The 11,470-nt window shown below is 29.9% G+C and overlaps 1 protein-coding gene and 1 non-coding gene across 3 annotated transcripts; both read right to left on the reverse strand.

The window, feature by feature from the left end:
- Window positions 1-987: 987 nt before the first annotated feature.
- On the reverse strand, window positions 988-9,208 carry LOC132758264 (glycine receptor subunit alpha-2-like). Of its 2 annotated transcripts, none has more exons than XM_060749829.1 (9): window positions 9,051-9,208; window positions 7,491-7,555; window positions 6,045-6,112; window positions 4,797-5,023; window positions 4,243-4,325; window positions 3,492-3,623; window positions 2,873-3,103; window positions 2,432-2,586; window positions 988-1,711 (listed from the first exon to the last, which is right to left on the reverse strand). In XM_060749829.1, the coding sequence occupies exons 1-9, from the start codon at window positions 9,158-9,160 to the stop codon at window positions 1,535-1,537; spliced, it is 1,248 nt and encodes a 415-aa protein (XP_060605812.1). In that variant the 5' UTR covers window positions 9,161-9,208; the 3' UTR covers window positions 988-1,534. The 2 variants fall into 2 exon arrangements, with proteins under 2 accessions (XP_060605812.1, XP_060605811.1); XM_060749828.1 differs by having other exon boundaries at window positions 9,015-9,207.
- Window positions 9,209-10,047: 839 nt separating this feature from the next.
- On the reverse strand, window positions 10,048-10,120 carry Trnaa-ugc (transfer RNA alanine (anticodon UGC)). Its single transcript has one exon. It is a non-coding gene; the product is annotated as a tRNA-Ala (tRNA).
- Between the last annotated feature and the right edge of the window lie 1,350 nt (window positions 10,121-11,470).

Below are 11,470 nucleotides of genomic sequence, written 5' to 3' on the forward strand. Positions count from 1 at the left end.
AGTAGGAAATTGACGGGACGTTATTGACGTCAAATGAAAAAGCGCTACAAAATGATCGACGGTAAACAGTCCACGAACTGTCCGACATGTTTGATTTCTGCATCGGGTCTGTTGATTCAGTTCTGCCCAAATGACTTGATTCAAACAAAATTCTATTTCATTTAACTTGGTATACGTGTTATCAATAAATCAATGTTATAATGATTAACAGTAATAATTAATATTTTTCCCCGATTTTCTTTTAAAAATGATACTCTGTTCCCAGTAGGAAAATATACTTTTCAGTTGATAAATACTGTTATTTTAACTTACATAATCAATTTTTTTAAAACACGATGATTGTGAAAATTAATTTTATAATGCTTTTTCTTAAATAAATAAGCAGCCTGTTTAATCTATATTTTACTATAAGAATTGAAAAATAGGGGAGGGGGCCGGATATGGGGGTTTTTTTGGAGAGTGAACGAAAATGTAAATCGTTATCTTCCCTTCATCTCACATATGAGTCGGCCCCAAATTTACATGATTTAACACCAAGAAACTAAAAAGAATTCTTTCTTTGGGGTGCCCTTTTTAAATTTCTTTTATTTTACAGTAAAAACGTCAATAATTTGCCGTTAGCGTGCCCCGGGTCTCGCCCCCTTGTCATTTAAAATTTTTAAACAGACTGTTATTATTAAAAACATATCTTAGATGTTTTTCACGATTAAGGATATTTTTCCGATTTTTATATTGTAAAATTGTACACGTAAATTAAAAAAATGTCAACAGTAGAACTGCAGTCCTATTACTTTTTGAACAACCCTCGTATATATCCATTGACCTGTTCTTCCTAGTTGATCTTTGTTTCCATATTTTATAACAAGCGTTAACAAAACAATAAATTCAAAGATTTTTAATCTAAAGTATTGTATTTGTAATATTGAAAAACACGTATCTATAATGTTGGCAAAGGAAGGGAATAAGAAAACAACAGACTAGCGGAAACATTTAATTTCATGACACAGTAACATTTTAAAGTTGTTGTGCAGAAAACAACATATTGTTATATGAATTTAATTTAAATTTCGTAACAATTAATAACAAACTAATAACGAAACGTTCGTACCTGAAAAGGAACATACAAACATACAAAACAATGATAAATTACTGCAATGCTCTGCAAAATCTACATCCACATTTCTCAAAATGCACGTACGAAGGTAAACAAAGTTTGACCCATTTTATGAATAACTATCAACAAATATCAACAGTATGAAAATAAAGAAATGTCACGATGTCATACATTGTTTTCTCGAAAAAAGAAGTATTCTCTTCAAAGCATACAGAACATTGCAAATACATTATACTTCATATGATACTGTTTTACAGTGAAAACATCGTAAATGGAATATGTGATATGCATACTTTTAAAACATTTCCATAATTGAATGACTGAATCTTTAAAAAGAGAAACTGAGATAATAAAAATGAACAAAACTATAACATAAGGAATAAAAAGAAATCGAAATTATAGCAATCACTTAATTTCCTTTCAAGAAAATGTTGTATTTTTAGGTGTCCATATTACATATATGCACCAATATATAAAATTAAATATAAGGAAAACACTTGGAAAAGCTATTCTTGATATACGGTCACATGTTCGAGCCTTTTCTCTACTTGGCATGAACATTCTGAACCTTGATTGACGCCTAGCATCGTAATCAACCTGTAAAAATGCAATTGAAACTTATATATACATTTTAAATCTACGGACTATAATTTAGATTAATCGTTTTTTCTAAGGAAAATACATACGCAAAAAAAAACATATAAAGCAACGTATTCCATATAAGGATGCTAAAATTTATCTGTATTTGTATTTGTGTTTGATTGTGTCCTAACCAGTGGACCGGAATGTAAACAGAATTTCATCAATACCAAAGTATAATCACATATATACTTAGTGTTAGGATAAAATATTATAAACAAGATCAACAAGGAACGCAAAACCTACGCGACCGAATTGAGGAGATTTCTCAATGCATTGTCAATAGTATCTAGATCTATATCAGCTACTGTAAATAGATACAGCAAATGCATCAGCAAAGAAACTGTCGATTTCTTTTTTTAAAATAACTTATTAAAGTCCAAACAGTAGCTATGCATATATAATTCACAAGTCAATAGTTTTTTTCAAAACGAAAAGCATGGCGGGTTTTTTTGCTTTTTAAAGAGTAAGTAAAAATAAGTATCTTAAACATCAATACGACACATCCCGATAAAATAACCACAACATCTTGTCTTTAACTTTATTTTATTTTTAGTAATTCTTTACTGGTTTTGCATGTTGATCATTTTGTATTATTGTTTTACCTAAATGGTTTGCATTTTCTATAAAATTGTTTTATTCAATTTTGAAAATCAGTGATCATTGCGCATTATATACCTCTTCCTCTTTTTCGCTGATATTGTTTAATGTATGAGTTCCTACACAGCTCTGCCGCCGACGTTTCTCCACACGTGAGTGTACATTTACATACGCAAATTCTATCAGTGCGGCAAATACGAATAACAAACACGTTGCCATCCACACATCGATACCTGTTAAATGTTAAAATGAACAAAGCCAAAATAAGATTAGATGAACAGGTAATCTTAGAATATATCACCCATTATTCATATTGATATTTCAAACCCGAGACTGCTTATAAATATTATTTTTAAAGTACAAAATTAAAATGTGCATATTGTTGTTTGTTTTGGTTTTCTTTTTGTTTGTTTTTTGTTGTTGTTTTTCTGGCTCTTTTTTGACAAACAGTAAATACTTATATAATAGTTTAATGTTAATTAATTAAATAGTTGTTATATTGTACTTAAAGATACAAACCTTTAACATAAGAGACTTTCGGAAGAGACGATCTTGCACCGGCACTTTGTGTTGTCATTGTTAACACAGTCAATAAACCAAGAGAAATTCGTGCAGGCACTGCGTCTATGTCCAACCAGAAGGAGACCCAGGACAAACAAACAATTAGTATACTAGGTATGTATATCTGGGTTATGTAATATCCAAAACTTCTCTTTAATTCAAATTCTAATGTGATACACGTATAATTTACTGAAATGAAAAAGAAATGGAGAATATGAAATATATTTTTAAATTTATTGAATAATAATGCTATTTTCCCTACAAAATGCTTTCCCTTTTTAAATATGATTTCCGTTTTTTTTCACGTGAATTATTACGTGAATTGATTTGCATCTTATCGAAATATATCGCTAGCCTAAATTTATGTTTGATATTACATGTCATTGAATAGTTATCGCTCACGTTAAACATTAATAATGATTTCTTTATTGGCGTCGGCTCTGAATTCACATCTGGTAAGCAGAGTTGGTTTTATAAAGCTTTAATTTATTTACCAACCTTATCAAAAAAGTAAAGTTAGATTTGCTGAAACTTAACCGATACTTCAATAAATTGTACCTATTTTTTGCTGGCATACCTGCAACATATTGCTTATCACATTGAAAAGTTCGCATGTCTCCAAGTTTAAATTGAGCAAGTTGAAGTCTCTGATCTCTTGATACAGGACTAGGATTCCAACGAAATTCTAGGTTTTCTGTACTGTAGCCGTCTGTAATTAAAACAGATAGTTAAACAGAGTTTCTTTTTTAATGTTACTTCGGACTATAGTGATGTTTGTTACGATAATTCCGTGATATACCGATTGTTAAAATTTGACAAATTTTTTTAACTCTTGACGATTAGTAAGTAATGTTTTATTTCAAACAATAGTATGTAAAATTCTTAAAAGACAAAACACTAAGTTAAACATAAATAAGTAGCTCCGAACAAATTCCCGAAGGAAAACATAAGACACTGTCCAAATTATCGCATGGGTAATGCAAAATACGTGCAGTTAAAAATATCTGTAACTTTGCTGCGCGGCTATGTTACAAATACATTTATGGCAACGTGTTATATTACTTAACAAAAAAGATAACATGTATTGTGCTGTTTTATGCCGTTTACAGTTCTTATCATAAAACATTTTTTTCTTGCATTTATTACACAATTTTGAACGCATTTTTATTAAAAAGAATAAGACTTTCGAACATTTACAGTTGCATTTTTAGCCATTGTGAAACCTCCTTTACATAAATTTGCATACAACTAATTTGTTAAGTAAAAATACCAAAGCAAGAAAAGATGATCAGACAGATAAACTTTTTAAATTAAAGTGTACGACTTACAGCTTTCCATCATCACGTAACAAATCTGTGAATCGAGTGGATATTTACTAAGATCCATATTACATTGTAAAGTTGCAGATATCCTGAGGACATAAAAATACATTAATAATATGATACGTAAAACATTGCAAAGTCGCAGATACACATGTAATGTAATGGCCAATTTAATGTGTAAAATGATAAGATCAAGATTACATTTGATCTCAACAGATATCCTAGATAAATGTATTTTAAAGTATAAATGCAGTTTTGTCGTATTGTTCTTTCTGTAGGAATTCTGTTTTTCCCTATTTTAAATACTTCGTGTAGTCTTTGCGTAAGACAATCTAATAACATGGAAAATAAGCTTTTTTCAATGACAATTTTTTCAATTTAATTTGGCAATATATATGAATTTCTATATTGGATACAGGATGTTATTTCCCAAACGCACACGGAAAATATATTGGGATATTTTTTTCTGTCAACCACTGTCCAAAATACCTTTTCTACAATTAAAGAAATAAGATAGATCTTTCCAATCAAAGATATGTATAACATATTAATAAAGATACCTTAGACTGTACTGCACCCGTCCTTCTGGGTAAATGTGCATCAATTTATTTGGAACTGTTACCATGTGAAATTCAGCATGTTTTTCATTGGCAATGAAGAGATCTGGTACCCAAATATTGTCCATAAGGCGGGAATCTAGCTCTAACGACCTAAGTGTAGGCAATTTCTTGTATGCTAGACGACTGTCGTTCCACGTTTGTCGTAGAAACATACCAATGGAGTAGTCCTGTAGCCAGAATACAAGATTGTGGTTCATTGTCACCAACCATGGTCATATAATTATGCAATTATGTGAAAATCAAATGTTTTAAAGTTATACACTTCCAATATGATATCTTATTATAAATGGAATGCTTCTCAAGTATGTGAGTTCCTATAATTTAATACAAAAATAATTATAAACTAATAATAATTATCAACTTATAACTATCCTGATTACAAATGATAAGATATTTCTTATCACATACTTATGTACATACTAATATGTTTGCTCAGAAAGATATATCAATGTGTGTAAAATATTTCTAAACAGCAGTCTTCAGTATTTCTACAATGTTACACCAAATATCTGTAGCATGAATAGAACAGCACCAGAATGAAATTCCAAGCTAAAACTTGATATAACAGATGAACATTTTAATTTTTGTACTTGCCAATATAATGGTTATTGACATATGGTTATGCTCAAAAGTTAAGTAGATACATATTTATCCAAATGACTTAAACATAAGAACAGTGAACTTAAAACAAGATTTTGTTCAATTCCTTGAATGCTATATCAGATGTTTAATAATCGAATGTTCACAGCTGTTGAGACTTAGAATACGTGCAAACAATAATTCCACATTATATTGGTTAGAAACAAACAACAAACGAATTGTTGTAACAATAAAATATCTTATTTTTGTTGGAAAACAGACGATGCACCTGTAACCCGAATTAAGCTTCGAACCCCTCAAGTACTTACATATTAATCCACGGAGATCCGTTTGTAAGAAGAACAATTTGCCTTTTATTATACGCATTCATATTCAACGGTCAATTTGAAGACTATTTTTTGAAAACTTAATTTTATAAGCTGTTTCATAATAAAAGCAACAATGGCATATGCAAAACAACATTAATTTTACCTCGCAACAAACAAAGCAAAAAGAAAACTATAATATTCAAATGGTAGAATTTATTACCATCTAAAAGAAAGATGTTACACCATCAAAACTATCCATCTTCAAGGGGTATGTACTTACCATATTTGATTCACTTATACTGTCTATGTTGGTTATATGTAGTTGAACGAGAACTGTGACTGGAAAATCTGGAAAAGATAAATTTGTGTGAACCATTAAAACAAAATTAAAATTCGATCAAAATGTGCGCTTAAACATTCTGTGAAATGGTAAGTGACAGTTGAAAATAGTTTTGTAAATAGTTTTCTAACAACCATTATACGAGTATGCAACAAGTTAACAGAAAAAAATGAGTTTTTGTTGTTGTTTTTTTTGTTTGTTTGGGGGGAGGCGGGGGTTGAGGCGCACGACATCAATTTAGGTCATACTGCGCAGAAACAGGAAAGTTGATTTTGACTAACCTCGGGAGTTTCAACCTTTAAGCAACATCAGGGGCCAAAACCTCCTCACCTGCTGGAGCTAAGTGAAGCATAGACTCAAGTAATTGGATCTCATTTAGTCGCATGTTACGTTAACGAAGGGATAATCATTTGCTGCAATACTTGTGCGTCAATTTCTAATGGGTAGAAAGCAACACTCAGTCACAAAAGGATCGCAAAATGTTACAGGTAAGAAATGCTTCTATAAATCTACAATACTTATTGTATAAACGTATCTAAATCAATATGTATGATCTACTTTTATCATCCAGAAAATGATTTGGTAGTAACGCATTAAATATAAATTAAATGTTGCTTTTTGTTTTCTTTTGTTGATTTTTTTTAATTTAAAATGTAAACATTAAACGTAATAATTTCATATAAGAACGGATCACTAAAATAGTAAGAAATATGTTAATAGTCAGGCTTCATTATCATGTATTATATATAATGTCTTCCATTTACCATGTACTTCTCTTACAAATTACACTGCTTGAAATTTGTTCATATTGTTGATTATTTATACTTGCCTAATTGCTCTATATTCTTTGCAATATTAATTTGTTTCTATCTTTGTAACAGTTGGTAAATTACATTTGCTTCTGGTAGTTTAATCATAGATTCCCTAAACTAATTACAAAGAAAGACAGAACAAGAATCCCTAAGGAACGTTCAAAGCGAAAGAATTGAAAATGTTGCAGGCTCCGTTTAATTGAGACTGTTCATGAAAATGCAAATATTCGTACACGCCCCTTAGCATCTACTCATTAAGACCCAGAAATGCTTTTTATTTATTTCACAAGATCTTTTAATTTTTGATGTCTTGTTACAGTTTATAAAAGTAACTAAAAGGTCAATAACCTGAACTATCATTGCTATTGGTGCCTTTTGGCAAATAGAACAATTATAGTGATTCAATGTTTCTTATAAATATATATATAATTACCGACAATATAAACAAACAGTACAAAATGTAAATGAAAAACTGATTTGAGTTTGGGATGACTAATATACCCTAACTTTATTCTTTTAAATGATGTTTTAAGTTGTCTTTTAAAAAAACATTACCAAAATCAGTTATATTTACCTTCCTCATAGTTTGGAGGTATCCTTGGGTCATAGTATGCTAGTAGTTCATCAAGTGTTCGTTGTCTGTAATTAAAGATATTATTCTGCAAATTAAAAAGAATAACACTATTATAAAGAGTATACTTTTTATGCTTTGCTGTTTAAAAGCCATCATTTGAATAAAATGATCAATTTGTTGCTTGAGCTTTTGTCACAATAATGGCTTGATAAGTTGAAGATACATGTGCCGAAAAAAAGCACATATCAGCAGAAACCGTCATCATTTACTGCATAGATCAGTATTTTTTTAAGAAGAACCTTACAGGTCGTGATAAAATTATCATCATAAAAATAATATAAATTATGCTTCTTATTTTGAAAAAAAAATACAACCCAAAACATTATGAACTATATGCACCAATTTATACAATAAAGATACAGTAAGTAGATACAATTAATTCTATTGACTTTTGAATACTATTCATTTCAAATTATGGATACTAATTGAGCTATTTTATTATCCATTAAGCGCAGACATTCTCATAAACTTACGTGTTTTTTATCAATGACAAACCTTTCTTTTAAACTATGTGCGTTTTCCAGTTAAAATAATTGAAGTGCTACTTAATTAATAATTTTACGATTTCTGTTTCTGTGGCACATTTATTGAAACGAAAATCAACGAGATATTAGTATGACGTAGATGCCACTTGCACTTAACACAAAAACATTGTTAAACTACTTTTTATTAAAATCATAATTGTGAACAGACAGTTTATGATTATAGGAGTAATTGTGTAAAAACATCAAACAGCCGCTGTTATTCACGTGTACAATAAAGCAGTATTTTTGCACATCCAAGTAATTGATACTACACTTTATCTTATCATAAAAGGTTTATTTACAGAGTAATTACAAATATATTCCCAAGTTGAAGTATCTCTTTTTAAGTGAGAAACTTAAGTGATAAAGAATAATATTTTTGTTCTAAATTATGACCTATAAACATAACATGTTACTAATAACTAAAGGCGTCTCAGTTTATTATAATCCTGACAAACTGCATGACTGCGATTTGTGTGTTTGTTTTTACGGCGCACCATCACGTGATTTGTCATATGGCGTTGAATTTTGACTACAAAGCTAAAGCAACGCCAGGGGTCAAAACCATTTCACCAGCTGAAGCCAAGAGATGCATAGACTCCAGTTATTCAAACCAATTTAATCGCCTCTAACGATCACGCAAGGTTAAATGGTTGCAGCAATTGTTTTGCCTCAACGCTTCCTGGCAACCCCTTAGCCACAAGGGTAACGCCTGTGATAAGTGTTATTTTTCTATATATTTTTTTAATTGTATCAGCAAAGTTTTATATAAGCTTAATATGTCAGATTGTATAGCAAAGCATCTTTGCTCCTGCAGAAAAATATATCCAAAATACTTGATTTTCTAAATCTACATCACTACAATGAAATTTTGCTATCAAATTAAAATCTTCCACCAGTATAACCTAACGCTATACCCTATATTACACAAAACTATAACCTGTCAGATTTTGAAATATTTTGGAAGTAAGAAGACCTTGCCCCGCCTGTAACATGTGACAAAGATTTTCCGGGCAGTTCCGCACTCGTGACATCATAGATGCAAGCAATGGTGTTGATAAGTAAGGCAATAAAAGGTTTCTTCATACTGATGAATGATCAAACCGTATCTACAATTTAAAACAAATTGAATAACTGTTACAGTTAGATTCTGTGTAAGTTTTAACACATTTTATAAGACCCGATTCTGAAATATTTGAAAAACAGATACTATTTCCCGGACTGAGACAAATAAAGTCATGTTTGTTAATGTTGAAATACAACAAAAGCTGACAAATCAATATAAACTATTCATATATGATAACCTCAAAATACATCGGAATGAATGTTTTTATTCAATTTATTTTGCAGACAAAAGACAAAAATAGTTTTGTAAATGCGTCATGTATAATACTTGTTATACTAATAATGATCATACAAAATGTACATTATGCCAGAATAACTTCGAAAATGCAATCATTATGATATCTAAAAAATCAAAGCTTTTTAGATGATTACAAACCCTGTTACAGACTGAAGCCCAATTTTAATTGAAAGGAAAAAGGGCCGCAAAATTGATAACAATTGTAAAGCTTTACATTGTTTTTGGTTTTTATGTGTTTTTGTTGTTAAGTGATTAATCAATTTTTTTATTTTTTTTTTTATTTATTTATTTATTGAATATTTTAATCAGATTGATATTTGACATGGAGGACCTTGAGTGGTTAATGTTTCTGTGTATAACACAAATCTCCTTTTATTAAATAAATCTAAAACTTGAGATTTTTTTAAATCATTAATATAGCATGTTATCACTTGAAATTATCACGAAATAACATTTCATTCAATGCTTATATGTACTTTTGTATTAACTTTGATAACAAAAAATGCTCATAGTCGCCTAATTGACGAAAAAAGTAGAAAGAAATGGTTAATCAGCTGTCACATAAAATTATGATAAAATCACATAATTATAAGTTATTAAAACAATATTATGGAGAATCCGGGTATCGATCCCGGTACCTCTCACATGCAAAGCGAGCGCTCTACCACTTGAGCTAATCCCCCGTTATATACAGCAAGAGATAAATTTAATTTCTAAATTGTCCTAACGATAAAGAAAATGTTTTCTTTCTTTCAATTTATTCGATGATTGGACGACTATATAGGCATTTATAATACACTATTGTTAATAATTATGAACATTTCATTTATTTACTATTAATTTTAGATGAAATATTTAACTAAATATAATTAATTACTATAATAATCAATTGAATAGATGTTAAAAAGAGATGATAAAAAAGAACTCTTTACGATTTATTGTATGTGCTACATAACATAAGGGGAATTAGCTCAAGTGGTAGAGCGCTCGTTTAGCATGTGAGAGGTACCTGGATAGATACCCGGATTCTCCAAACAATTAAAATTTTACAAGATTTTAAAGATACATTTAATAATGCGGCATTTTTTAAAACGAACAATTTTGTAAGACTAATGTAGCCGACACATTAGATTGTTGCCAAGATTTTCGAGAGTTCATTTTTATGTTAATCGTCATCTTTTCTTATTTAATATTTCACTTTACATTTATATGTGTTTACATCTTTCTGAATTAATAATATATGCTTTAAAGATATTTTTCTTCAATCCCCTATAGTCGAACACTTTCGTATCTCGCAAGACGAATGCAAAACGCGTAGACCAGATACGAAATCATGAATATAAATTTACGTTTTTGACAGCTGTGGATAATGTACCAGTTTGTTTTATATGCAAAGTTAAACAATATCTAATCTTTGCCAGATTAAGTTAAGCTGAAATGTATTATTCAATACACGTGTATTAATATTCTAAATAAGAAGTTTGGACAAATTATGATAAAAAATCCACTGACAAGGGCCTTCTTACTGATCAAAATAAAATACCACTACATCTTGCGCTAATTTCCCGCTAAGTTTAAACGGAGATTGTAAATACACTTATGTACAATCAAAAGATCAGTTGAAGTATTCGGTTTTGATCCATGTATAGTTCACATACAAAACGTGGCATATACCAGTTTCAGATGGTTCCACGGTATAGCTTACGGTTTAACCCCTATTTTTAACCTTAGCATGTCTTAATTTGTCATCATGTAAACGTTTATATATTTTTGCTGAATACCGCAACTTAGATTATATATAACAAAGTAATAGAAAGTCTGAGAAAAACAAGACTGATGCTAAGATTTTACTAATAAATGAGCAGAACTTTGCTGGAAAATATTTTATAATAATAAGATAACGAAGCATTTTAATATGATCGATTTCTCTTATTGCCGGTGTGGTTTCACCAACATAAATGGCATAAATTGTTCTGTATAAGCTTAATAATTCTACAGTTGACACTTTGAACGATGTACTTACTTAATTAAAG

This window comes from Ruditapes philippinarum, unplaced genomic scaffold (genome assembly GCF_026571515.1).
Source record: "Ruditapes philippinarum isolate M1 unplaced genomic scaffold, ASM2657151v2 ctg7859_1_1_1_1, whole genome shotgun sequence".
NCBI lineage: Eukaryota > Metazoa > Mollusca > Bivalvia > Venerida > Veneridae > Ruditapes > Ruditapes philippinarum.